This window comes from Puma concolor, chromosome E3 (assembly GCF_028749965.1).
Source record: "Puma concolor isolate L17-30 chromosome E3, mPumCon1.1.hap2, whole genome shotgun sequence".
In the NCBI taxonomy this organism is placed as follows: domain Eukaryota; kingdom Metazoa; phylum Chordata; class Mammalia; order Carnivora; family Felidae; genus Puma; species Puma concolor.
Genome location: NC_141682.1, coordinates 39,082,666 through 39,108,785, shown reverse-complemented (window position 1 = coordinate 39,108,785; position 26,120 = coordinate 39,082,666). Strand labels below are relative to the sequence as shown.

General features: G+C 61.0%; 1 protein-coding gene and 2 long non-coding RNA genes across 14 annotated transcripts; 1 reads left to right on the top strand and 2 right to left on the bottom strand.

Moving 5' to 3' along the window:
- Positions 1-1,094: 1,094 nt before the first annotated feature.
- On the bottom strand, positions 1,095-3,910 carry LOC147573165 (uncharacterized). Of its 5 annotated transcripts, XR_015245491.1 has the most exons (4): positions 2,920-3,910; positions 2,223-2,261; positions 1,491-1,548; positions 1,095-1,359 (listed from the first exon to the last, which is right to left on the bottom strand). It is a non-coding gene; the product is annotated as an uncharacterized LOC147573165 (long non-coding RNA). The 5 variants fall into 5 exon arrangements; XR_015245490.1 differs by having other exon boundaries at positions 1,491-2,261; XR_015245488.1 differs by having other exon boundaries at positions 1,095-1,548.
- A 470-nt stretch (positions 3,911-4,380) lies between these two features.
- On the bottom strand, positions 4,381-17,164 carry LOC147573164 (uncharacterized). The gene is made up of 3 exons (XR_015245500.1): positions 16,467-17,164; positions 12,520-12,648; positions 4,381-10,655 (listed from the first exon to the last, which is right to left on the bottom strand). It is a non-coding gene; the product is annotated as an uncharacterized LOC147573164 (long non-coding RNA).
- GLIS2 (GLIS family zinc finger 2) lies at positions 4,450-25,494 on the top strand. 8 transcript variants are annotated; one of them, XM_086692174.1, is made up of 8 exons: positions 4,450-4,598; positions 19,344-19,586; positions 20,391-20,563; positions 21,098-21,274; positions 21,355-21,488; positions 21,593-21,714; positions 22,357-22,557; positions 22,687-25,494. In XM_086692174.1, exons 2-8 carry the CDS (start codon positions 19,415-19,417, stop codon positions 23,484-23,486), a joined length of 1,779 nt encoding a protein of 592 aa, XP_086548300.1. In that variant the 5' UTR covers positions 4,450-4,598; positions 19,344-19,414; the 3' UTR covers positions 23,487-25,494. The 8 variants fall into 8 exon arrangements, with proteins under 8 accessions (XP_086548300.1, XP_086548296.1, XP_086548298.1 ...); XM_086692170.1 differs by lacking the exon at positions 4,450-4,598 and adding an exon at positions 15,364-15,827; XM_086692172.1 differs by lacking the exon at positions 4,450-4,598 and adding an exon at positions 15,365-15,827 and having other exon boundaries at positions 22,360-22,557.
- The last annotated feature ends 626 nt before the right edge of the window (positions 25,495-26,120 follow it).

Below are 26,120 nucleotides of genomic sequence, written 5' to 3'. Positions count from 1 at the left end.
CAGGACCCTCACTTCCACACTGGCATCCAGCGCTCAGCCTCCAGAACGCCAAAAGCTGAACATTTCAGGCCATCTAGAACTGGATTCGTGGGGGTCTGGTGAGTCCTGTGGGGACAGTGTGTCCTAAACCTGAAACACCCAGCTGGCCCTTGAGGCTGGGCCTCCTGGACATTCTCAGCCCTGGGCCATCTGGACAGGTGGGCTGGCTCATACATGCCAGGCCCAGCACAGGACTCAGTTCTGACTCGAAGCCCTCTTTTCTTGCTGGAGCAGGGTGTGAGGAGCAGCCCGGGCTGCTTCCCAGAATAAACACCCCACCCACAGTCAGCCCCAGCCCTGCAGGCACAGCAAGCCAGTGCCAACGGGAGAGAGCTCACCAGGCCCCAGCTCAAGGTTAATAAGTCACCCTGATCTCACCCCCTCCATCACTCTATCCTTCTGCCTGGGCCCCCAGTCACAGTGGTTGCAGGCTTCATTGATAACAATGGTAGCTACTATTTGTTGCACTCTTTCATCCCACCAAGCAGTGCCCTCTGCACTGAGGCTCACGCTGTCCCGTAATAGGCATGAGGATCACCAATTTCACAGATAGGGAAACTAAGGTTCAGAGAGATCCAGCTTGGCTAACCTAAGGTCAAGGGCCGGAGTTTGGGGTTTGCTGCCATTCATCCATCCTGGTTCCTGTGGTCTCTCCTCCAGCTACAGCGTAGGTCATAGGGCTCACTTCTTTATGTTGTTGTCTTGTATTATTTACTTTCAGCTCCTTGAATAAATTACAGGCTCTGGAAAGACAGGAACTGTGCATAAGCACAGTGGTGTAAAACGCTGAATCTAGCATGTGTATTCATTGAAGTCATTTAAGCACCTATGTTGTGCAGGACACCCTTCTTGCCGTGTGCATGTGTGTGAATGAGTGAGCTGTGTCCCCTCTGGATACTGATAGGTAAGGGGTCCCCACCAGACTGAGAGATTTCCCTGAAGGAATGGATAGGCATACCTAGCCCAATGCACAATGTAGGCCCTCAGTAAATGTTGACGAATAAACACATAATAGGAGCTTAATAAGTATCTGTTGAATGAATGGGAACCTTGGAGATGTTCAATAAATGTTTATTGTTGAAAGTTTAAGGGACCAGATTCAGCCCCCCAAATATATCTTTCAGCAATTATCCTAGCTCAGACTACTATAACAAAATAACATAGATGGAGTAGCTTAAACAACACACATTATTTCCAACAGTTCTGGAGGCTGAAGTCCAAGATCAAAGTGCTGGCAGATTCAATTCCTGGTAAGGACACTCTTCCTGGCTTGCAGATGGCTGCCTTCTTGCTGTAAGTTGGGGAACTTCTGGTTTAGTACTAGCAGGGGTGACGGTCCATAACACAGGAGAGGGGAACAGGTAGCAAAGGAGGGTTGCTCAGAACAAGGACTCTTAGAGGGAGGAAGCCCAGGTGATAGGACGGGGGGGAGGACATCCCCTCTTACCCACCTTTCACTAAGAAGGAGGAAGCCAAGCTTGGTGTGACTGCTATAGCAGGCGTTGCCTCCTGGAAAAGCACAACCCCCCACAAAAAATCCTTTCAGAGCCTGGCCCTCTCAGATGTCCTGCACCCCCACCCCATAACTTTTCTGATGCCCCAGGGAGATAGTGTGTTATAACACAAGCTTTGGAATCAGCTCAGCTGAGACTGCAATCTGGACCATGTCTCTCACTAGCTTCTAAGACCTTGGCCCAGTTACTTCTCTGTGCCTCAGTTTCCTTCTCTATAAAATGGGAATAATAATAGGACACACTCTCAGGGTTACAGTGAATATAATAAAAGTGAGCCATACAGTACAGAGAAAAAAACTCATCTGGCTGAGAACTGGGGGTTTCTGGGTCGGGTCAGCCCCACCCATATTATATAGTTCTTCACTCTTGTGGGATTTGCAAAAGCCAAATTTAGGGGGTTATTGGCAGCTAAAGGGACTCCATCTGGGTCCTGCAATTGTGGACACTAGGTAGTGATGGCTAATATGTGTTAAGAATGTACCTCATTTAATCTCCAAAACAACCTTAGAAAGGAGCAAGGTGGGAAATCCCAGCTCAGAGTTCCAACTGCGAGCAACCTGCTTGTCCATGAAAACTAGTGTGTGTAGAAAAACATTGAGAAAGGCCCTCCCAGGGTGAAGGTTTCTTATGGTCAAGCGCCCCTCAAGGTGCAGAGGTCATTGGACTTACCTGGTCATTGGATTCAGGTCCTACTGGATTGTAAGACCCCTGAGGGCAAGGACAGCTGAGGTGGTCACTCTTGTCTTCACTCTCGCCCCCCCACCCCCCGCATCCTCCCCCTCCCTTCGAGGTCGAACAACACTTTGCCCCGGGATGCAAGGCCGCCCTGCGGGCAGCATAGTCGCGATCCCCGGCGCGCCGGGAGGGGGCGCTCTGCGGCCCTCAGCCTCCACCCCTCCCCACGCACCCGCTGATCCGCGGACCGCGAGAGTCGGCCCTTAACAGCCCCCTCCTGAAAGGTGCTAGGTCCCAAAGCTGGCCTGCCCCCAGGCCCATCTGCCAGCTAATGTTTAACCCGGTCTCACTCCACATTATCCACACGAGGGAAATCGGGGTGGGGTGGGGTGGGGTGGGGGCAGAGGAGGTCACCTCTAAATCGCCACTCTTCGGCCTACAGGCCTTTCATGTATTACCCAACAGTTCATGAGCACCTACTCTGTGTCTATTCACATAAATCGTGAGTACCTATTATGTGTCCATTTATGCAACCGTCATAAGCATCAACTGTGTATCCATTTGCCTAAAATATAATAAGCATCTACCATGTGTCCATGCAAAAGTTTAAGAGCACCAGCTGTGTCCCTTTACGCAACAGTCATGAGCACCTACTATATGTACATTCGCTTAATATATAATGAGCACCTACCCTATGACCATCCGTGCAACACGTCTTGAGCACCTACTAGGTGCCAAGCTCTGTACCAAGAGCTGAGGATGTTGCGTGATCAAGACCCACCGGCCTCGGGCTGTGGCGGGAGACAGCAGCATCAAATACACGAACGAAGGCGTAATGACACCCGGAGTTAGATGCCTCACCTATAGAGGATGCTTTTCGTCTCTTGGGCTCCTCAAGGCCAACTGTGAAGCGGCAAGGCTGGCCAATAGCAGGAGGACTGTTTTTGAACCAAGATTTGCCACCTGACAGCAGAGCAGCAGGAAGATAACTGGGCGGGGGCTCCAGATTGGCCCAAACAAGACACATTCAGGAACTCAGAGCCTGGGTTCAACATCAGGAGGGAGAAACAGCTTAAGCGGGTGCGGGTGCCGGGCTTTCGCACTCGCCGGCATCCACTCCCACGGCGCGTCCTAACCGCGGGCGCCGCGCTGGACGCGGAAGGTCCCAGAGCGAGCAAGGACCCCCGCGGCGCTCAGGCTGGGGATGCAGGTTGTCCCAAATGCTGGGACCAAGACTGGGGCCGAGCGGAAGCCAGGACTGTTCCCGGCCCGACCTCGTCCTAATTCTACCGGGTGGGAAACTGAGGCCGAGGGCAAGGCGGGGACCAGCCCGGCGAGGGACGGGAGGGAGGGGCTCATCCCGGCCTCGAACCCTGGCTTGCGCCTCCCTGAATCCGAAGCCGGGGCCTCTGCCTGCCGGGCGCTGCCCGCGCGTTCCTGGAACTGGGCTGGGCGGAGAAATCAGGGCCTGCGGAGAGGCATTCCTGCCGCCCTCCCCGCCGCCCGTGGCCGCGGGGGGCCTGGCCAAGGTGACCCCGCGGGAGGGAGGCTAGGGGCCCCCGCCCCCTCGGCCGCAACGACCTCCTCCATCTTCCCGGTCTTCGGGGCTTTTCCTCTGGGCCCGCACGCCCTCCCTCCGGTCATCAGCGCGCCCGCCCCCTCCCCGGGCTTCCCCGAGGGCGGGACATCCCTCCCACCCCCACCCCCCCGCCCCGCGCCACCCCCAGGCCACCTCCGGGCCGTGTCCCAGCGCTGCCCTCGGGCCGGGGGCGGGGCTGCGGGGGGGGGGGGGTGGTGACTCGGGGGATGGAGCCGAGGAGGACGCGCGTCGCTCGGCCGCGGCCCGCCGCCCCCTCCCTCCCGGTGCCCGCTCCCCGCGGCCCCGCCGCCCTACCTCCCCTCCCCCGGCCCAGCGCCGGCTCCCGTCCGCCCCCTCCCCCCGACGCGCACGCCCCGCCTGGCAGCTGGCGCCCCGGGCCTGGGGCCGCGGCGGCGAAAGGGGTTTGCTGGGAGGGCGGGCGCGAGGGAACCAGCGGGGGAGGGAGGAGGGAGCGAGGCCGCCCCCCGCGCCCCTCCTCCTCCCCCCTCCTCCGCGGCTCGCCGGGCCCTCCTCCCCGCCGCCTCCCTCCTCCCTCCTCCCTCCCTCTCTAAGACATCCCCGCACGGCCCGGCCGCCGCGGCCACCTTCCCTGCCCGAGCTGCAGATGTGGCGGAGCGGCCGGGCGCCGGGCGGCCGTGCCAGGGGAGCCCGCGCCGCGTGAGCCTCGCGCCCCGGCCCCCGCCCGCCCCGGCCCCTCCCCCGCTCGCTCCCCCGCCGCCCCCAGACCGCCGGAGCCCGCAGCCGGGAGCCCGACCGCCCCCGCCGCCGAGGTAGGAAGCCCCGCGGCGTCGCGCGGTGGGGATGGGACTGGGCGGGGGGGCTGGGCTGTCGCGCGGGGGCTGCGGGGGGCTGCGGGACCCGAGGGTCGCCTCCTCCTCCCGCGTCGGCGCCTCGCCCCGGGCCATTGTGAGCCCTCGCCGGGGCCCCTGCGCTCGCTCCCTCGCTCCCTCGCTCGCGCGCTCCCTCCCTCGCCGGCTCCCCGGCCCCGTCCCTCCGTCTCTCCGTCTTTCTCCTCCCTCCCTCCCTCCCTCCGTCCGGAGGCCGGGCCGAGCCTCGGCCGGGCCCGGGGCGGGAGCAAACTTCGGCGGGGAAGTTGGGCGGCCGCGGTGGGGGCGCGCTGCGGGGTGAGAGGGGGCCCCCGGAGCCTGGGCACGAAGTTGTCTGGGGCAGCCGGGCAGCCGCCCCTTCCCACGGCTGCGCTGGGGCTGTTTCTAGGACGGGGTTTGAAAGGTGTCTCCTCCCTTGTCCCGGAAAGTCTCCCCCCTGCTGCCCCTGGCCAGCCCCGGCCCTTCCTGGGGGGGCAGGGGAAGGAAGGCGTCCCTGGGGGTCAGGACAGGGGGTACTGCCGCGTCAGGACTGGGACACTGCAGTCCTGTATGGCACTTTTTCATCCACCGCCGCCCAGGGGGAAGCAGAAGAGCCTGGAAAAGTGATGAGGGCAGGGGTATCCAGCCGGCCTGAAGGAGGGTCTGAAGGGAGTGGGGGAGGGGTGAGGCAGGTGCATCCCGAGGGAGGGAGATGCCGGCACCCTGCTTCCCCGCAGGCCCCCTGGAGTGGGGCTGGAATCCAAGCTGGCACCTGGAGCCCCTGGCACTCTGCCCTGGCCAGTCGGGTACTCAGGCCACAGCAGGGCAGCATGCCGCCTGTCCCCGGGTCCAGGAGGGCCCGCCTGGCCTGGCCACCCCCAGGCGGTGATGGTTGCAGGGATCCTGGCCCTGCCCTGGGGCTTGGGAAGCGGGAAGAGATCCTGGGAGGAGCCCTGGGCCCCCGGCCATCACAGCCTGGGATCTTGGCTCTGAAGGGAACGCTTGACACCAAGGGGGCAGCCAGGGAAGCCCAGGACCTGGCCAAGGCCTGGGCTCTCATCGTGGCTCTTGGTTTAGGCCAGGGACAGGGGCCGAGCTGTGGTCTTTAGAGGTAGCCATCCTGAGGGTCTCACACGCCTGGTCCTGGCATCCTGGAGGAAAGGTGGGGCTTCGCTGAAGCTAGAAAGCAGCTAGGAGACATTCTGCGCCCCCCCCCTCCCCCCGGCCTTCCTCAGCTCCCAAATGCAGGGAAGGGGAGACTGGCCCCTCAAGTCTGCCCACCCACCCAGCCCTCTCCAAGCCCTACTCCTTGTGCCACAGTGCCACAGCTGTTCCAGCCCAGCCCACACATCCCTCCATCCCTCCCCGTGACCTCGGAGCCTTCCCCCTCTGCTCCTCCTTCTCCCCTCTGGGTCTGGGCTGGGCCTCCCAGCTGGCCCTGGCCCACTCTGGGGGAGGGGCTGCACCTGGGGAGCCCTTCCCAGGACACCCCTCTCCAAGCTCCAGCCCAGCCCATTTTACAACCCCACACCAGAGCTCTATTTGGCCCTCTCTGCAACCAGCCAAGCAGAGGCAGATGCCAGGGGGTTGGGGCACAGTTTATGGGGGTTGGGGACCCCTTGGAAGCAGCCCTGTTTTCCTTAGCTCCTTACCCTCCCCCTCCTTTCCGGAGCTGCCATTAGCGCTGACCCTCTGACCCCTAGTGCCTGCCGGCCCTTCCCTGTCTGTGACCTTTGACCTTTGGTGTTAAATCCCTCCAGCTGGGGCTCTTCGGCCCCTGGGTGACCCTGGCCCAGGTCCCCTGGGGGGCCTCTCCCTGCTTCTGGCTCTCTAAACAGGGACACCTGCCAGTCCTTCCCTCACTGATGGGGAGGGGGTGCCCCAGAAAGCCAGACAGTGAGTCACCCCACTTCCAGGCACCACTGCTTTTGGAGTCAGTGGCTTTGGGGGATTCGCTGGAGCCAGGCCACAGCCTGGAGGATGAGTGGGAAAAGCCCCTGGCCTGGGAATCTGATGTCCTGGATTTGAGTTTTGGCCAGGCCACCAACTCCCTGGGGTCCTTGGGCCGGCTCCTCCCCTTTCTGGGTCTCAGTTTCCTCATCTGCAAAACCAAGAAAGAGGTCAGACAAGGTGAGCTTCCTGAGCTGGAGTCCCTGAGAAGACTTGGTGGGGGGGGGGCGGGGACTGAGAAGGGGGGTCAGGCCAACAAAAGCCAACTCTCAATTATCCGTGGGTGGAGCCAGTATGAATAACTGGATGCCACAGACATCCAAAAACCTCATTTCAAACAATCGTGTGAACCGCGTCCCCCCAAAGCTTTTGTTGTTTCTCAAAAGCCAGCTGCAAACGGGTAGCCACAGCAATGCTTTCAGCCTGGGCTCCCCTTGCTGGGAGTGCCCTTGGAGGGCACACTGGCCTGCAGGAAGACAGAGCTCTGCCAGGGCCCCTCCTCGGGGCCTGTTGGGGAGCCTAGACCCCTCTCAGCCACACCTTGCGGCCCCCACTCTCCTCTCCCCTCCTTCCCTGGCCTGGCCTTGGCCCCAGGCGGTGGGAGTGTCTTCTGCCACCTAATCCTCCCAGGGTCTGAACCGCGGTATAGAAGGAAGAATGTGTTTTCCTGAGGACATTTTCCCATGTGCATTTTCAGCTACCCTGACTTGCCTGGAATCCGAATTTCCCACTTGGGCGAGGGGGTGGGGACAGGGTGCCGGGCAGAGTTTGGGGCAATCCCAGGATGAGGGAGGGTGGCGACAGCTGTGGCTGGGGGACCAGATGTTGGGGCTGGGGCCTGCAGTTAAGCTCTTTGGGAGGCATTTGGGGTGGGGCCCTGGTGCTGGGAGGCACATTGGGGTTTGAGGGGACAAGATGGCTGCCCTCGCCTCTCCTCTGCCGCACCGGATGCCTCTCCGGGTTGTGTTCCAGGGGGAGACTGTGGAGGCCCCTCACCCGAGTGGGGAACTGGGCTTGCAGTGGAGAGGCCCTGGGCCGGGTGGAATAGGGGCCCTGCTTTTTCCGAGGCTGCCGAGAAGCCTCCCTCTATTCAGGATTATTGTTCAACCCCTTCCTCCATTCAGGGTTATTATTGTCATTTTATATTTCACACAGATGACTGAGGCCAGAGGGTGACCCGTGGAAGGTGCCAGGTGGTCCCCCCACCTTAACCCAGAGGTGGGGAGTGTTCCTGGCGGCTGAGGGGGCACCTAAGGGCCAGCCAGAAAGATGCAGATCCTACGTGCCTGGTTGCTTCCCTTGTGAAAGGGTCATAGAAATGGGCGGCCCGGACATATGTCTGGGATTTCACCTCTCTGAGATGGGACACATAGCCTTTCCCCAGCCTGCCACCTAGCCTGGGTGTGGGGGACCACAGCTTTTGCAAGGCCCTTGGGACACATCTGCCCCAGTGGCTCCAGCATCACCCTGGTGAATTCTGATTCAGGTGGAGCTAGGGGCAGGGACTCAGCATTTTCAACGTCTCCTAGGATCTCTAGTGCTCTGTTGACTGGCTGGGGTTGAAGTTTTGATGCCAGAGCAGGAAAGGATGTGCTGCTAGGGGTTCCTATGTAAGGCCTCAGCCTAGAAAAGTCCCAGGTTTCTCTCTGGCTTCCAACTCTGCCCTCGAAACCCCTGCTGTCGCTGCAACTAATAAAAATATGCCAGCTTCGGTCCCTGGGGAGGTGGGGGTGGGATTGGTGAAGTGGATGGGGGATAGAACTTCACAGGGGGAACAACTCCCTGAAAAAATCAGCACAGTGCCTCCAGTGGCCCAGCGAACTTTGCAGGTGTTGACGTCTGTCACCTGAAATTGCATTAATTTCGTGAGGAGGATCTTGTGCTCACTATTTCACAAATGAAGGGACTGAGCTTAGGATGGACAAGGGCCAGTGGGCCTCTGGGCCTGAGTTCCCAGGTCTGCCATGGCTGGGGGAGGGCTATCTTGTGGCCGGTTTCCCAGCCTGAGATGAGAGGGGACCCTGCTCTTGAGGGGAGCCGAAGCTGGCCCCAGCAGCTGTGGACAATGGGCCCCAAGACTCCACCCTTTCCCGGGCACCCTTCTGGCCTTAGCTGCAGACCGCTCTACGGGGGAGGTGAGGTCTGGCCCAGGTCCATAGGGGTCCCCGGCCCTTCTTCCCATTCCAGCTCTGGTGCTATGGGACCCTCCCAGGGTGGGGTCCTCCAAACAGCTGGTCCCGGGGAGCCTCGGAGGCCTGACCTCCCATCCTGGCTAGGATGCTTCTCTCTAAGCTCCCTCAGGCTAGGCAGGGCGGAAGCTTTGGCTCTGGGCATCTTGAGGGGTGGGAGCTCTGGCCTTCTGCTCCTTCTCCCCCTCCCAGATGGGATGGAAGGTTCTGGTTAACTGGTGGTCAGGCCGGGAGGAGCCTGGGGGGCACAGGGATGTGAAGTGATTCCAGTGTTGGGTGGGGGGAGGACTTCCCATCTGCTCCAGATGCCCCTGGTGGGGGATGGGCTGATGGCCTGAGAATCTTCCAGTGGGGGTGAGGGGAGAGGCAGGGGCTTCCTCAGGCCCTTTGTCTTCAATGCCTGGGAAGCCAGGTAGTACTCGCCACAAGGAGGGCCCCACTATGGAGCATGTGACATGTGTGTGCACACGTACTCCCGCCTTGGCAGATGGCTGTCTGGGGAGGGGACTGACCCGGCCCCTGGCCCCCTCCTCCAGTCATGGCCAAGGGCGGGTGGGAGGCTACAGAGGCCCCAGGAGACTGCTGAGCTGCCTGAGTCAGCCCTGGGAAAACAATCCTGCCCAGCTGACAGGAGGGTCTTGTCTCCTTTGCACAAATGCACTCACAGGCTAGTGCCCCGCTGGGACCCTGGGAGTGAGGAGGCTGCCGGTGGGGGCTGGGTGTGTGTGTGGGGGGACTGAAACTCAGAGATTTGAGGGCTTGGCCTGGGGTCACTTGGGGTCAGGGAGGGACAGAGGGGGACTAGAGCCTAAGACCGTCAGGCCCTGGCCCCTGACATGCCGGTTCAACCAGGGAATCCTCTCAGCTCCACTCCTGTCCACCCCCACCCCCATCCCCTGCAGGGGCATGAGGGCATGACGTGGGGGCAGCTGCGTCCGGAGGAAGCCTCTCTCCCTCCCTTCTCCCCATCGTCCATCTGGGTCTGGCTGGCAAGTCCCAGCCTGCCTAAGCCATTTCTCCCCTGAGCTACTACCTCCTGCATCCAGAACCCCCAACCCCCATCCCCACACTTGCGGGCTGACTGCCCCTGAGCTGTGATGTCCTCCTCCCCCTAGGCTGTGGGGCCCTCCATTGTCCTGTCCGTTCTAAAGTCCCCCCCATCCCCAGTTCTGTCTGCCTGCCAGCCCCACCCTCTTTCAGGCCAGGCCCCCAGCACCACCTCAGGATACCTAGTGGTCACCCGGCATGGTCCTAGGAGCGGACATGGGCTCAAAGGAGGCCAGGCCCGGCAGGCCCCTACTCAGTGGATGTTTCCCTTTGGGTTTGAAGACCTCCCCCAGCTTCTGGACTTGCTCGGCTGCCCAGAGTGAAGGAGTGGGGAGGGGCGGGGGCAGCGGTGGCAGGGAGGAAGGAGGGGGGAGGAGTCCAGAGTTCAGCGCAGGGCCCCTGCTGGGCCTGCTCGAAGGCAGCTCTGGGGTGGGTTCTATGCGGGCACCGGGTGGAAGTGGCAGCAGAGAAGCTGGAGGAGCTAGGCCCTTCCAGTCATCCCAGCTGAACCAGGGCACTGCTGGTACCCCGTCCTTGTCCAGGTCTGCTCCCGGGTCCTTTGCCCTGGACAGGGAGAAGGAACCCTCTGTGTCAAGGCCCAGGCCCTGCCCCTCACCTTGACCTTGGGCCAGCCACTTCCTGCTTTGAGCCTCAGCCCCTCCATACGTACCCACCTCACCTGGCTGGTGGGCACCACAAATGGAGTCATTCACTCAGGAGACGGTCACTGAGTGCCAGGTGTTCAGGAAAAGCAGAGGGCAGGTGTGTTGGTGCTGTTCAGGGAGTGCTTAGGGTGCTGGGGCTCCAGTTCACTTTAGGCCAGCCCTCTCCCTTCCTGGGTGGGGAAACTGAGGCTCAGAGCCTTGCCCACATCAGAGTGGGGCAGGCCTGTTTTCTGGCTCTGCACCCCCAGCACTTTGTATCCCTGCCCCGTTCCCGATGGTGGAAGGAGTGAGCTCGGTGTGGGGGCCGTGGGAAGAAGTACAGTGGTCTGTCTGTTCCATGAGGCCGTCACCTGCTCTAGGACTCCCTTCTTGGAATGAGGCTCTGAATGACAGGTGCAGGGGTAAGTTCCTGGGGCCAAAGGTCGGGGGCAGCGCATATGACACTCTGTGTGTGGGCCAGGCACCCAAGGTGTGCTCAAGCACCGTTCACACTGAGTGGCTCAGTCAGTTGAGCATCCGACTTCAGCACAGGTCATGTTCTCATGGTTCGTAAGTTCAAGCCCCCTCTATCAGTGAGGAGCCTGCTTGGGATTCTCTCTCTCCCTCTTTCTCTGCCCCTTCCCCAACTCACACTCCCTTTCTCTCTCTCTCAAAATAAATAAACTTAAAAAAAAAAAAAAAGCTGGTGACATTGTGGCATTAGTGAGGACTTGGACCCCAGATGAATGTGGCAGGCAGCACAGGGCTGCTACAGGGCTGGAATGTTTCCCTCAGCAGCCTGGGGACAGAAGTAGGTCCTCTGCTCAGCTGTCAGGCACCTGGAAGAACAGCCCATGTACAGCTGCAAGAGTCTGTGGTTGGCCAGGGTGAATCAGGAAAGACTTGCCGCAGGAAGGGGCAGGAGGGGGCGGGTAGCTGGAGGAGAATATGCAAATGTGGAAGGTTGTCACCAGAACCTGGCACCCAAGAGGTGAGCAAGCATCCAGCTCGAGCTCGTGGGAGAAAGGGAATCCTGAAAAAGGAGGTGCTGCAGGGAAGAGCCTGGGGACAGGAGCCTCTAGGCTGGAAAGAAAGAGGGCACTTTCTGTGTGGAACACTCTGTGGCTCCCCGGTGCCCTCCAGGTCCTGGCCCAGCCTCCCTCTTGGGCCCCCTCTTCTGGGTGAGGCAGGTTTGCTGAAGGTCAGCCGGTGCCACCCCCCAGGCCTCTGCAGCATTGGGCCCAGAAAGCGTGTGGGCTTTGGGGCCTGGAAGTGAACCCCAAGATGTGCTCCTTATAAGCTGTGTGACTTCAGCAGATGACTGAAGCTCTCAAAGCCTCCACCTCCCTCTCTGGGAAATGGGAACGGTAACAGCCAAATTGCAGGGCCGGGAGGGTGTATGGAGATGGTGAGCGGGCGGCAGACTGGCCTGTCTGGCTCTCAGAACAAGTTAGAGGGCCCCTCGGTGGCTCCGTTTGTTGGGCGCCCAACTCTGGCCCGGGGCGTGATCTCCTGGTTCATGAGATTGAGCCCTGTGTCGGGCTCTGCTGACAGCTCAGAGCCTGGAGCCTGCTTTGGATTCTGTGGCGCTCTCTTTCTTTCTCTCTCTCTCTCTGTCGCTACCCTGCTTGTGTTCACTCGCGCTCTCTCTCTCAGAAATAAATGAATAAACTTAAAAACAAAACAAGTTAGGATGTGACGCTCAGTCTGCCCCAGCACTTCGCCCCACATCCCCTCTTCTCGGGAGCAGCCCACGCCAAGCCTGCCCCCACTGAGGTCGGGGCGCCCTTCATCCTCGCTCACCTGTGGGCCCCAGAACTGAGTTGGGTGGAGGGCCTGGTGTTGGAATGCGTAACTGAGCGATGGGGTAAATGAGGCGGAGGGAGGGAAGGGCCAAAGTCCAGCTCGCCTTGCCCGCCTTGCCCGCCTCTGCCCGCAGCTGGCAGGTGCTGTTCAGTGGACCTGGTGCTCATCCCAGGGTAGCGGGAGGGATGGGCCGTGGGCAGGAGCTCCCCCCCCCCCCCCCCCCGCCCCCCAGACTCGGGAGGTACTCACTGGGTTGTCTTGCAGCCAGACTCAGTTGGGGAAGTGCAGGGTTTCCTTCCCTTTGGGGACTGGGCCTCATCCCCGCTGCTCCTCCTCACTCCTGGGTCCCAGCCCCTGATGCCGGTCCCGTGCTATGTCCTGTGTGTACGGTGTTAGAGCACAGGTGTGACACGCATGCATATGCCTGTATGTCCGGGTGCACTGGGTGCCCGTCCATGTCCTATGGGACACTGGCCGTTGCCTTTCCTGGCCCCAGAGGGTTCTGGCGGGGTGCCCAGCCCTGCCTGTCCACCATGAGTGGCAGTGCTGCCTAGCAGGGCCTGGCCTCCTCCTGCCTAGGCCTCAAAGGGTGTGTGTCCCTGTCTGGCTCCCCAAGCCCCATGCCAGCCCCTCCCAGGGATTTGGGCAGCCTGGGCCCAGCCCTTCCCTTCCCAACCCCGGGGGCGGGTGTGGGGGCTGCTTGGCGGGCTCGCCCCTGGCTGAGGCCCAGGTGCAGGCAGTGCTCATAGCCCCAGGCCCCCCCCCCCCCCTTACCCCGCAAGCTGGGCAGACAGGAAAATACCAGACATAGTTGTGCAAAGGTGGCTGCAGGCGGGCGGGCAGTAGGGGGTGGAGGCTGTGAGATGGGGGCCTAGAAGCCACTAGGCCTGGGGGGCCTGTGTGCCAGGCTGGCTGTCGCAGCTGGGCAGGCCAGCACATCTGTGTGAGTGTGCACATGTGGGCCGGGCCCGTGTGGGAGTTGCTCCTCCCTAACCCCCCAGCCTGGTGGCACTAGGGAAGGAAGTGCATCTCCTGGGAAGCCAGGACTGGTGAGGGGCGTTGCGGGTCGGGGAGCCAGCTGTGGTGAGCCTTCCAGCTTCAGCACTGCCTGAACTATCTGGGTGAGCTTGGCAGGCCAAATGATTGCATGGGGCACCCCCAGCCCAGAGCCAGGAACAAGAATCTTCAGGGCTACTGGTCGCTGGCACCTCCCGTGTACCAAGTGCTGGGCCAGGCTCTCCCTGCGGGGCGTCCCGAGTCCCCACCTTCCCTAGTGAGCTGGGCACCTTATACTGTACCTATGTTTCCACCCAAGGCTCAGAGGGGGCAGCAAGGACCCATCTGAGGCCCCACAGCAGGGGTGGGAGCTCAGGGGACTGGGACCAGCTAGCCTGGCTCTGGGTAGCACTATCTAAACATGCCAGAGTGAGGATCCTGGCACACACTCCTGTTCAGGTGCTGCCCAGCTGAGGGCTTTCTTGAGGCCCCCAGAGCTGAGGGCAGAGACCTCATCCCTGGCGGGGTCACTTGGGGCACTTGCACTCCCACCTGGGTGGGGTCTGCCCACCCAGGGGAGTCTGGGGGGGGTGATGGAGGGGGCTGGCTGGGGGCCCACCTTGGGTGGGGGAGGGGCCTGCCTGCTGAGTGAGGTTCCCAGGGAGGGCAACCCCCTTGCTCTTCCAGGAAGTACTGCCTGCCCTGGCCCCTCTCCCGGGGCCTGCTGCTAGAGGCCTCAGGATAAGCCCCTCCCCTGGGTCCCGGGAGGAGGCCTGCTCCTTCCTGGACCGCACACCGCCTCTCCAGGGCCTCCCTCTGTCTCTGATGCAGTCAGGCTCTGGAAGGTGGCTAGGGTCAGCTGTGGCCACTCCACAGGACAGCAGAGGCCTGAAGCTTTCTGAGAGGCACAAGCTTGTTTAGTTGCACCGTAAAATGAAGGCCATGTGGGCCCAGGTGAGAGTGAGACTCTGGTGTCTCTGGGTACAGCGGGGATGATCATGATCCCCACTCAGCTGTCCTCACAGCTCCAGACCAGCCAAAGCTTGGAGGTTTCAGCGATGGTGACAGTTCATTCAACAAGTCTGATCAAGTACCTACTATGTGCCCAGCACTGTTTTAACTGATGATTATTACATAATAATGGGAGACATTAAGAAATTATAGGATGTGTGCATCATTACCCAAAACCCAGTGAGGGGTGTCTTATTACTATTACTGTCATCCCATTTCAGAGGTGGGGACAATGAAGCTCAGATGGGGAAGTGACTTGCCCTAAGACACATGGGCAGGAAGTAGCAGAGCCAAGTTGGAGACCCAGGTGGTCTGACCCGTACTTGGAGCGTGCTCTGCTGCCTGGTCAGGAAGGGGGGGTGCTGAGACATGGGCTCTGCCCCTGCCCCCAGCCCCTGCTGCTGGGCTGCCAGGAGGGTGGAGCTCTTGGCCAGAGCAGGGAGGGAGCCGGAGCAGTTCCCAGGAATGTGGGGCCGTTTGCTTTGGCAGCATATCTGCCCTCAGCTCTCCAAGCCTCCCTGTGCACCACCCCCCCACCAGAGTTGGCCCCTCCAACGCCCACCCACTGCTGCTGCCCCTCCTAGGCTCTGTACCTAGCTCTCACAAACCCCTGGGCAGGGAGGGTGTGCCCGGCTGGAGCACCTTTGCCTTCCCCCGCCTCCCCTCCCCCAGTGAGCACAGGAGGGGCCAGTAGTGAACATGGGCTTCTGGACTCACCTGGGCTAGAAAGCCAGTCCTTCCACCGACAAGCTGTGTGACCTTGGACAGGTCACTTAATCTGAGTTTCAGGTTTTGCATCCGTAAAATAGAGATGACCAGCACCTGCTTTAACAGGTGCTGGCTTTTTGCCTCACCACCAACAGCTGGCTGTTGGTCCTGTTGTAATGTAATATTCGCTCATGGCTTGCAGTGGGCTCGCTTCCGCCTCCAGCCCTCAGTTTCCCCATTTATGAGAACAGCATGTTGATAGTGATGACCCAGTCACCGAACACCAGGGAACCCATGGAGCAAGTGGTGGTGGTGGGGGGGAGGGACTTACTTCCCCTTTACATGAGATATCAAGAAAGCCACTGGACTTTTGAGAGGTGCATCTTGGGCCCTTGTCCCTAAACTCTAGCTAGATGGGCATGGTTGACCAAAGGGCAGTTTCAGGACTGCCTTGGGAATAAGGGGTAACTCTTACATGGCCCCAGGCTGCTGTGGCATGCGCAGGGAGAGCCCCCATCGTACAGAGAGTTCTGACCTCTCTCTCTCTCTCTCTCTCTCTCTCTCTCTCTCTCTCGCTTCGGCAAGGAGCCCCTGAGAGCTTCTCAGGGTGGGTATGCCTAGCTATCCCCTCCACCCACACAGGCACCCCTCCAAGCTCCCTGGCCAACCAGCCGCCCTCCTCCAAGGAGGGAAGGAGGGCCTTTATCCACAGCAGAGTCCAGCCCACTCCCGAGCCTGGTGAGCTCGAGCCTCAGTTTCCCCATGGTCGTCGTGGGCATCTACTCCCAGTAGGGGTTTTAGAGGGTTCCAAGAATCCATGGACAGCCGGTGCCTGACACATGGTAGGTGTTGGACGGATGTTGACCGCCCCCCACCCCCAACCAGCGTGCGTCCCACCCCAGGCCACAGCTCCCTGGTGGAGTCCGTTTCCCCCCCCCCCACCCCGCCCCCCGCGCTCGCCCCGCCCGCCGCGGGTGGGCTCGGCCGCCAGGTAGGCCGGGCCGGGCGGGGGCGCTCGCCTGGCGCTGCAGCTGGGGGCCGTCTGCGCGCGGCGGCCGGCTGGCGCACAATAGCGGCCATTGTCTGGGCCGGGCCGGCGGGGCGGGCGCGGCGGGCGGGGGCCGGGCCCCGGGGGGTCCCGCGCCCCGCGGGGAGGCCGGCCGGGGTCCCGCGCCCGCCCCGCCGCCCCGGTGGTCCCCGCGCCGCCCCGCTTCCTCCAGCTCCCTGGGCTCTAATTAGTTCCTTGCGCAGCTGGAGCAGCGGCGCGGCGCCCGGCAGCGCGACCACCTCGGCGCCGCCTCTCTGCCCGCCCGCCCGCTCCCGGCAGCCCGGACGCCGCGTCGCTGCCCCGCTGTTGCGGGCTCCGGGCTCCGCCACTGGTTCCGAAACTCGCCTGCTCCCTCCGAGCCGGGCACGTCACCCCTCGGAGCGTCCCTGGCCGCCTCTGGGAAACGGGTCGGGGGCCCGCTTCCCCAGCCCACCTGGTTGTCCAGAGCGTCGAATCGGGTGCTGGCGTGGCTGGCCTCCGGAGGTGATCACGGCGCCAGCCCCCAGGGTTCCAGGCCATGCCGACCGCCTCAGAATCCCGGGAGCGTGCCACCCTGGCTCTCACCTTCCCCACTCCACGCAGCCCCGGAACAAAGAGCAGAGCCCCAGTTCAGAAATGGCCCCTGCAAGCTGGGGGTGGGAAGTGGCAGGGGACACCTTGAGGCTGATTAAGGTCAGGACGGAAGACCGGTCATGGGGGTCTTCCCCTTGGTGTGGGACCACCTTTAGGAGGAAAATTCTGGGTGGGGCCAGCCTGAGGCTGGGTGTGCTGGGAAGTGTGGGCTTGTGGGGTGGCTTTTCGCTCCTTCCCCAGGAGTGGGGGGCTGGGCTTCTGGGCTGGGTTCTGGCTTCCATCCAGATGAACCCCTGCCTCCGGGGGCAGAACCCAGTGGCAGGAAGTTGTGTGTGTGTGTGTGTGTGTGTGTGTGTGTGTGTGTGTGTGTGTGTGTGCGCGCGCGCGCGCGCGCGCGTGCACGCAGGAGGTGGTTCTCTGGGGACTGAGCCTGCTGATTAAGGGGGCTGCTGGAGTCCCCACTCCCACCTTGGGTGCTGTGCTTGCCCGGCTGTGGGAAACAGGCTCCTCTAAGGGCCCTCCCCAGTTCTAGGTTGAGGCAGTGACTCCCGCAGGTCTTCAGAACAAGGTGACCCACAGGTTAGGGCCCCTCCCTTGGACCCCTTCTGGCCTGGGGCAGAAGCCAGTAGGGCAGATGCCAAAGGATGTTACCTGGGCAGGGTTACCAATGGAAGTGTCAGTTTGAGTTCCCAGTTTCCAAACCATCCTGCCCTCATGGTCCCCTTCTCCAGAAGGTCCAGTTGGTGGTGGGGGATGGAGACAGAGGCTGTGGGGAGGCCTGTGGCCCTAGGCCAGCTGAAGGACCAGGCCACCAGCCCTTCCTGGCTCCTGAATTCTTAATCAGCATAAATATTTACTTCCTTCCTCCCTTCCAGGCTCCCAGCACAGAGGAGCTTCAGGGAGGTTGGACTGGGCCTGTGTCTAAAAATAAACAGGTGGAGGGACAGGCAGACACACAGACAGACATAACTGGGGGAGGGGGGTCAGGCAGAGGGCAGCTCCCTGTCCAGCCAGAGAGAGAGTGGAAGGGGCCCAGATCCATCCATCACTGTCACTCACCCACCTGCCCACTTTGGGTCTGGGACTCCTAAAGGACAGGGTGGCAGCCTGATGCCAGCCCTGCTTGCATCACTGGGAGTCCCTGGCCCTACATGGCCTGGGGGGCAAATCCAGACAGATCTGACTGCTCCCACCTGATGCAGTTTAACTGGGACAAGTCAAGTCACAGATGGGGCCCCACCACCAAGTGCAGCTGCCCTTCCGTGAGCTCTGCTATCAGCCATGTGCTGGTGGGGTCTTGGGATGTCCTAGAAGCAGAGGGTCCTAATCGAGGGAGGGGGCTGCCTTGTTCCCTGTGTGTTTGGAGGGTCTTGGCAGACGTGGAGCATGTCAGTGCAGACACATGAAAACAGAGAAAACTGTTTTAAGTTGCTGAGGTGCCTGGCCTGGAAAAAGGATGAGTGGGGACGTGGGGGCTGCCCTCCTCCTTCCTGCTGCATCAAGCAGGTCTGCACATGTGTGGGCCACTCCGATTCCCAGGCAGAGACTGACAGACACTGAAATATACGGTCATTTACCATGTGGTGGTTACAGGGATGTCCTGTGTTGAATTATGCAAACGTGGATTTGGTGAATGATGTAGAGTGTCTCACAGTGTTAGCTTGTTCAGCAGATAGATTTTCAGGGTGTGATCCTCTCAATGAACAAATGCAAGGAAACACTTTTGACCACATGCGAAAGGTTGCCCCTGGAAAAAGGTTGAGTTTGGAATAGAGAGTTGATCTTGCTCGCCTGTCATTTGTACGTGAAGAAAATGACACCATTGAGAATTTGTAAGGAAGTAGTGAAAATAACAGCATGAGAACTTACAATAAAAGAATATCACCGCCACTGAAAAAGTGTGTGTGTGTGTATATGTGTGTGTGTGTATATGTGTATATATATATATATATATATATATATATATATATATATGGTTATTATTAATCACCAGCGCTGGTCCACTTCCCTCCAAACCCTGTCCCTGGCTACCCTGCCTGGATCACAGTCCCCAGCTGCCCCCTGGTGGCGGTCCAGAGCTCTTTGGGTCCCAGGCCCATGGGCACCTCTCTGGACCTCACCTGGGAGGCAAGGCCACCTGTCTGCACCCCCATCCTTTGGGCCAGGTTTTGCAGCTTGCCCGAGACACACTCTCAGCCCTCTTCCCTTGCAGGTGGTCACAGTTGCCTGGGCCCAGCACAGTGAGCCCTTGGCAACTGGTAGCTAAGGGACCACTCCCGGCTGCCTTGGAAGATACTTGTTGCTCTTCTGGTCTGGTTCTGGGTGTTCAGGCTCAAACCGGGCATGTGATCCCGAGCACTTTTCCCTCGGTCAGAAATAACCTTTGGGACATGGCTGGCCATTTCCAGGGAGATCTGGCCTGGAACCTGGTAGTTCTGCCACTTTCTAGCTCTGTGACCTGAGGCAGTGTCTCTAAAACTCAGTTTCATGGCTGAATGGACTCTCTGAGCTTTGCCTCCAGAAAAGACCTGAGGGCAGCGGACATGGAAGCTGTCCATAGGTGGTTGGCTCTCCTCCTGCCCCCTGGACCAGAGCCACTCAGAGGGCCTCCCTTCCCAGGGAGATGGCCTTCACACTGCGGGACATCCATGCTCCGTCCCCTGTGGGCTTCAACGGGTGCAGCCCGAGGAGAAGCCTGAGGTCACAGTCTCACAACACAGCTCCTGTCCTCTCCCAGGTTCCTGCCTGAAAACCAGCTTGGGATCCCCCCGCTGCCTGCAGCCACCTCCTACCCAGCCCCCCATCACCATGCACTCCTTGGACGAGCCGCTCGACCTGAAGCTGAGCATCACCAAGCTCCGGGCGGCGAGAGAAAAGCGTGAGAGGGCGCTGAGTGCAGTCCGGCACCGAGCTCTGCACAGGGAGCTCGGCCTGGTGGACGACAGCCCCACCCCAGGCTCTCCAGGCTCCCCGCCCTCAGGTACAGCACCCCCGGTAGGCAGGGAGGTCTCGGGTCCCAGTGAAGCCGTGGCAGTGGGAAGAATATCTAGGGTGTGTCCACCAGGATGTCCACAGCCCCTAGCAGCTTTCAGCCTAGAGCTCTGTCCATTTATCCTTAGCAGTTTGTCTCTGGAAGTGACAATGTCCCCAGGGGGAGGCAAATGACCTGCCCAGTTCATGAAGCTGGCACAGCAGAGCCAGGATTCAAACTAGGCCTCCGGGAGGACACAGAGGGGCCGGTAAGGGGGGGGGGGCAGGGGGCAGGGGATTCACAAGTAGTGACAAGGCCCTGTGACCCAACTCCTGGGCTCTGAGGTCAGGTCAGTAGAGATTGGGGACCGAACCCAGCAAGATCTTCTCAGGGGGTGCTTGGGGCTCAGGACTCCCACTCTGCCTCCACCGAACCCTGAAAACCCGACCTACACATGTGAGCTGTAAGGCTCTGGAGGCATCCTGGCCCCAACGCCTGGTGTTCCAGAAGGGAGCAGTGAATCAGGAAGGGGCCCAGGAAAAGTCCGAAAGGTCCCTACCTACCAGTATGACAGGAAGCCAGGGGTCTGGCCTCAAGTTCCTGTTCAATGGGTACTTTCCACTCTTTATCTTGACCGATGTCTGAACTCTCATGGTGATGCGGGCCACATTGGTCAGGTGCGCAGCCTGCTGCTAGATGCGTGGGGTCCCAGGGTGGTCCAGGGGTGTGAGGGTGGCATCTGCTTCCAGGGTCGTGGTGGGAGACTCACAGGACCCTCAGCCCCAGCACCTCTGAACAGTGTTTCTCTCTTAGGCTTCCTGCTGAACCCCAAGTTCCCCGAGAAGGTAGAGGGACGCTTTTCGGCTGCCCCTCTGGTGGACCTCAGCTTGTCACCGCCATCTGGGCTGGATTCCCCCAATGGCAGCAGCTCGCTGTCCCCTGAGCGCCAGGGCAATGGGGACCTGCCTGCAGTGCCCACCGCCCCGGTGAGGAGGGCATAAGGGCTCTGGAAAGAGGTGTATTGGTTTCCTGGAAGGGACCACAAACTGGGTGGTTTAGAACAACGTAAATGTATTATTCTGTCACAGTTGTGGAAACTAAAGCCTGAAATCGAGATCTCGACAGGGCTGTGCTCTCTCCCAAGGCTCTGGCAAGAATCCTTCCTCGCTTCTTTCCAGCTTCTCTTGGCTCCCGGCGTTCCCTGCCTTGTAGCTGTGTCACTCCAATCTCTGCCTCTGGTGTCACCTTGCCTTCTTCTCTCTGTTGTGTCTCTGTGTTCAAATCCCCCTTTCTCTTATGAAGACATCAGTCACTGGATTTAGTGCCCCCCAATCCAGTATGACCTTGACTGCATCTGCAAAGACCCTATTTCCAACTAAGGTCACACCCAAGGTACAGGGGGTTGGGACTGGGACATGTCCTCATGGGGGACACAACCCGCCACAGGAGACAGGGGTGGTGGGGACCTGCTGGCCCAGCAGGGTGCACTGACCAGCTCTGTCCCTCCCCTCTCCCCCTAGGACTTCCAGCCGCTGCGCTATCTGGATGGCGTCCCCAGTTCGTTCCAGTTCTTCCTGCCTCTGGGCTCCGGGGGGGCCCTGCACCTGCCTGCTTCCTCCTTCCTCACCGCCCCCAAGGACAAGTGCCTCTCACCAGAGCTACCCCTGCCCAAGCAGCTGGTGTGTCGCTGGGCCAAGGTGAGTGGGGGGGTGGCCAGGAAGACCGGGGTCAGTGTGCACAGCCCCGCGTAGACTCAGAACCTTCCCCGGCCCCGCAGTGTAACCAGCTCTTCGAGCTCCTGCAGGACCTGGTGGATCACGTCAACGACTACCACGTCAAGCCCGAGAAGGACGCAGGGTACTGCTGTCACTGGGAGGGCTGTGCCCGCCACGGCCGCGGCTTCAACGCCAGGTGAGGGAGGGCGAGAGGGGGGCCGGGGGAGAGGGGCTCCGGAGTCCCGCGAACTGAGTCGAGGTTCTCCCCCCCCCTCCCCCTGCACCGTGCCCTCCCTGGAGCAGGTACAAGATGCTCATCCACATCCGCACGCACACCAACGAGAAGCCACACCGCTGCCCCACCTGCAGCAAGAGCTTCTCGCGCCTGGAGAACCTGAAGATCCACAACCGGTCGCACACGGGTGAGTGGCTGGGCTGGAGGGCTGGCCCCGGGGCAGTCAAGGGGTGAGGGACGCATCTCACTGTGCGGTTGTCGCTTTGCGAGTGCCACTTATGGGCGAAGCCTCTCCCGCGGGTCCCCTCTGCATCCGCCCTTGGGGCACAGACACATCTCCAGGCGCCGCACTCAGAGGCACTCAGCACCGTTGTTTGTGAGGCTTTGTGAGGCGGCGTGTGCCTCCTCCTGGCTCTGCCCAAGCACACGGTGGGGCCAGCCTGGTGACACGCCCACATACCTGACTTTCAATTTCCCAACCACCAAAAAAACCCATCCTCATTGCCGCATTACACAAAGTACAAAGGAAAGAAATGAATTGCAATGATGTATTTTCTCAAACCCGATATATTAAAAGACTGTCAATGAGACATTAGATTTTGCACGAAGTCTGTGGAATCACAATCTGGTGTGTATTCCCTCCCCCCCAACCCCGTGTGTTTTACGCTCACAGCACAGCTTGGTTGGGGCCGGCCACACTGCAAAGGCTCAGAGCCTAGAAGTGGCTCCCCGACCAACGTTTAGTAAATGTGGAGGCGTTTTCCGGAGCCAGAGCCGGAACACAGCCCGGCGAGCTTTCCTGCAGCGCTCACGGTGGGCCACGTCCCAGCAGGGTCTTCCTGGAAGTGTGGAAGCAAATGTGTGGTCCTGCCGGTGGAGGTGGTCGCTGTCACCCACAATTTGAAGCACGGGACCGAGGCCGAGGGCACGCCACCAGGCCACAGGCAGGGCTGGGGTGTGACCAGGGACCAGGCCGGCTGCTCAGCGCCTGTGCCCTGCTGCCCCCAGCTGGGAAGAGATCTCGTGCCAGGTGCCAGGGACGCCACCGCCCACGTCAGAGAGTCCCCACTCTCCGGGAGCTCTCTGGGGCCGGGGGGAGGGGGGGGGAGTGCGGAGGCTGGGCTGGGGAGAGGCCCCTCACGCCGGCACTGCCCTGCAGGTGAGAAGCCCTACGTGTGTCCCTACGAGGGCTGCAACAAGCGCTACTCCAACTCGAGCGACCGCTTCAAGCATACGCGCACCCACTACGTGGACAAGCCCTACTACTGCAAGATGCCCGGCTGCCACAAGCGCTACACGGACCCCAGCTCGCTGCGCAAGCACATCAAGGCCCACGGCCACTTCGTGTCTCATGAGCAGCAAGAGCTCCTGCAACTGCGCCCGCCCCCCAAGCCACCGCTGCCCACCCCCGATGGCGGCCCCTATGTCAGCGGAGCCCAGATCATCATCCCCAACCCTGCTGCCCTTTTTGGAGGCCCCGGCCTGCCTGGCCTGCCCCTGCCCCTGGCCCCCGGCCCCCTTGACCTCAGCGCCCTGGCGTGTGGCAATAGCGGGGGCGGTGGGGGTGCAGGGGGCATGGGCCCCGGGCTGCCGGGCCCCGTCTTGCCCCTCAATCTGGCCAAGAACCCGCTGCTGCCCTCACCCTTTGGGGCTGGTGGACTGGGCCTGCCTGTGGTCTCCCTCCTCGCTGGCTCCGCTGGCGGCAAGGCCGAGGGGGAGAAGGGGCGCGTGGCAGTGCCAGCCAGGTCTCTGGGCGTGGAGGGCCGCAAGACACCCCTCGAGAGGACTGAGAACAGCCGCTCCCGGCCAAGCCCTGACGGACTCCCCCTGCTGCCGGGCACCGTGCTGGACCTGTCCACGGGCGTCAGCTCGGCGGCCAGCAGCCCAGAGGCACTCGCTCCGGGCTGGGTGGTCATCCCTCCAGGCTCCGTGCTGCTCAAGCCGGCTGTGGTGAACTGAACCCGCCTGGTGGACAGCTACCTGCGGCCCAGCTAGGAGCTCCCGGCCCCCTGCCCCCGACGAACGGAAACTCTTCTGCGAAATAGCAATAATGTCCTCCTGCCCCTGGGGCCTGGTTGGCTGTGTCCCCCAGGCAGACCCAGCCCCAGACAAGCTGGGCAGCAAGGATGGTGCTAGAAGGTCACTGGTGGTGTCCCAGGCTCCGGAGGGGAAGCTGGTCCTGCTAGCCAGGGAGAGCTGTGCTCCTGGGTGCTGAGGCCTCGCTCACCTCCAGCCTACCCCCTGCCCTCTCCTTCACCTAGTCCTCAGATGCCCTGGCCCTCCACCATCCTCCCTCATCCAGGACCTCCCTCATCCAGTCACCAGCCTGGGTAGGTCACCTGCCCCCTCCCTGCCATGACCACCTGCCAGCCATGTTCCCGTCCTGCCTAGGCTCTCTGGGCCCCTGCTCTGGGGGCTTCTTGGACCCCTTTCCCTCTGGCCCACCCTCCAGAGGGAGAGCAAGACAGACGCAGGCAAAGCCACAGGAAAAAGCCACCTTATCCCTATGACAAGGCGCCTCCAAACTCCGAGAGGGAGGCCCGCTCTGCCAGCTGCCCCTCACCACTAGCCTGTCCGGAAAGAGCCAGCATGGAGGGTCAGCCCCTTGTCCAGGCTGGACACTCTCCAAAGTGAGGGGCCCATTGACCACTCACCTGCCCCTTCACTACTGGGCCTTCTCCCTCTCCTTTCAGGGAGTCCTGGGGATGTGGGGAGCAAAGCCCTAAGCGAGGAAGAGAGATGCCAGGACCTTGGGCCCTTGCTTGGCTCAGGGGGCAAGTGGGACCAGGATTGGCCCAGGGCAGTGCCACTCCACACAAGGGACCATGGAAGCTTGCAGGGTGTCAGGAGATGGGAGGCTGGCTGGGACAACCCCAGGCTAGGACACAGCCCCAATTCTGGGGGTGCCAAGTCACAGCCAGCACACAGGAGGGGTAGGGCTCCAGGCCAGTGCTGGGCATGGGACCTTTCCAGAGGCCATGGACAGAAAGCCCCGGGCTTGGGGGTGGTAAAGCAAACCGGGATGGCCATGGGAGGGCCCCAACTCTGTGCCTGGGGAGGGGAAGCTGGAGGAAGGTGCCTGGATTTAAAACATGATTGTTTCCTTTGGCTTTGGCTCCTCCCAACTGAGCCTCTCCTAGAGGTACCCCCCTGTCCCCCACTTTCACTGGCATGGGCCAGAATAAGCTAAGGATGCTGGTGCTCCATATGCCCTACAGCCCACAGCCTGACCCTAGCAGGCCTTGGGGCCGCAGCACATATGCTTTCCCCACCCTGAGCCCCTGCTGTTCCTCCCTGGAGGTGGCCTGGTGCCACCTGGGAGGTGCTGGCCTGGCAGCCAGGACTTCTGGCTCCAAGGCCTGCCTGGTCCTTGGCCACATGACCAAGCACTCCATTCCCCTGCTGTAGGACTGGGAGCTGCAGGCCAGCATCGGGGTGGTTAGCAAGCCTGCAGACCCCACCCTTTCCTGGACTGCCCTTCTGTCCTAGAGGGGTCACCCTGACCCGGCCTGCCCTGACAGGGCCTCGCAGTGCTGGCTCTGCCCCTTGAAGGGGCTGTGAGCAAAGCAGGAGGGAGCTGGTCTCCTTTCTTCGGGCCCCACCCAGGACCCAGGCCTTAAATCCCCAGTTGGGGGTGAGGGGTTTGAGACTCAAGCCCAGGGAGCAGAGGAACAGGGCACTGGAAGGTGACATTAGCTCAGCATGTGACTCGGTGATAGACCAGGCTCGAAAGGGCTGGTGTACGTGTTGTTGTTGTGGGTTTGTTGTTGCACATTCCAGGATATCAGTATTTTAACAGGTTCTAAGTGCCTTTCTATCGTAGCTTATGTTTTTCCTCCTCTTGGCTCCATTGCTGTTAGCATAGAGTTTAAAAAAAAAAAAAGAGATAAGCTAATGACTATAACAATATATTCCTCCATGTGAGAGGAAGTTTATAAAGAAACAATAAAATTGAGCTGCAAAGACAGTTTCTGTTTTGGCCGTGCCACGAGCTGAGCCACCCTGCTTGGGAACCATCCTGTGCCTGGTTTGGGTCACCCACCCCCAGAACGCAGCACCCAGAAGCCCTGTTCTGGGACTTCCTTCCCACCCTGTGGGTGCCTCAGGGAGGGAGTGGCCAGAGGGGGCAGGTGCTGAGGGAGCAGAGATGGAAGATTCTAGATGACGCAGGACCTGGTCCTACCACCACCTGCTGTGACCCTGATAAGAGCCTTAGTTCTGGGAAGACACAACTCGTCCATTGAGAGTCTGGCAAAGGCTTCTCTCTCTCCCTGTACCGGAGCATTCCACCCAGATTCCAGAGATGCTAGAGTCAAACCCAGCTCAGGGAGAGGTTGCCTGTGACTGAGCCGTGGGCCTGGGGCTCTGGACCCGGTGGGAAGGGCAAGGGCAGGGATGCTCATCGCAGGAGGGGCCTGGCACTGGAGCTGTGAGGGCAGGAGTGGCCCTGTCCAGCAGGCAGGGCAGGGCTGGGCTGGCTTCTTGCCAACCTCACCCACCCCAGCCCTGTGGGGTGTCAAAGTCATGTTAACAGGGATGCGGTACTACTGGCTTCCCCCCTCCCTGCTGGCAGGAAGAGCAGTCTGCCTTCTG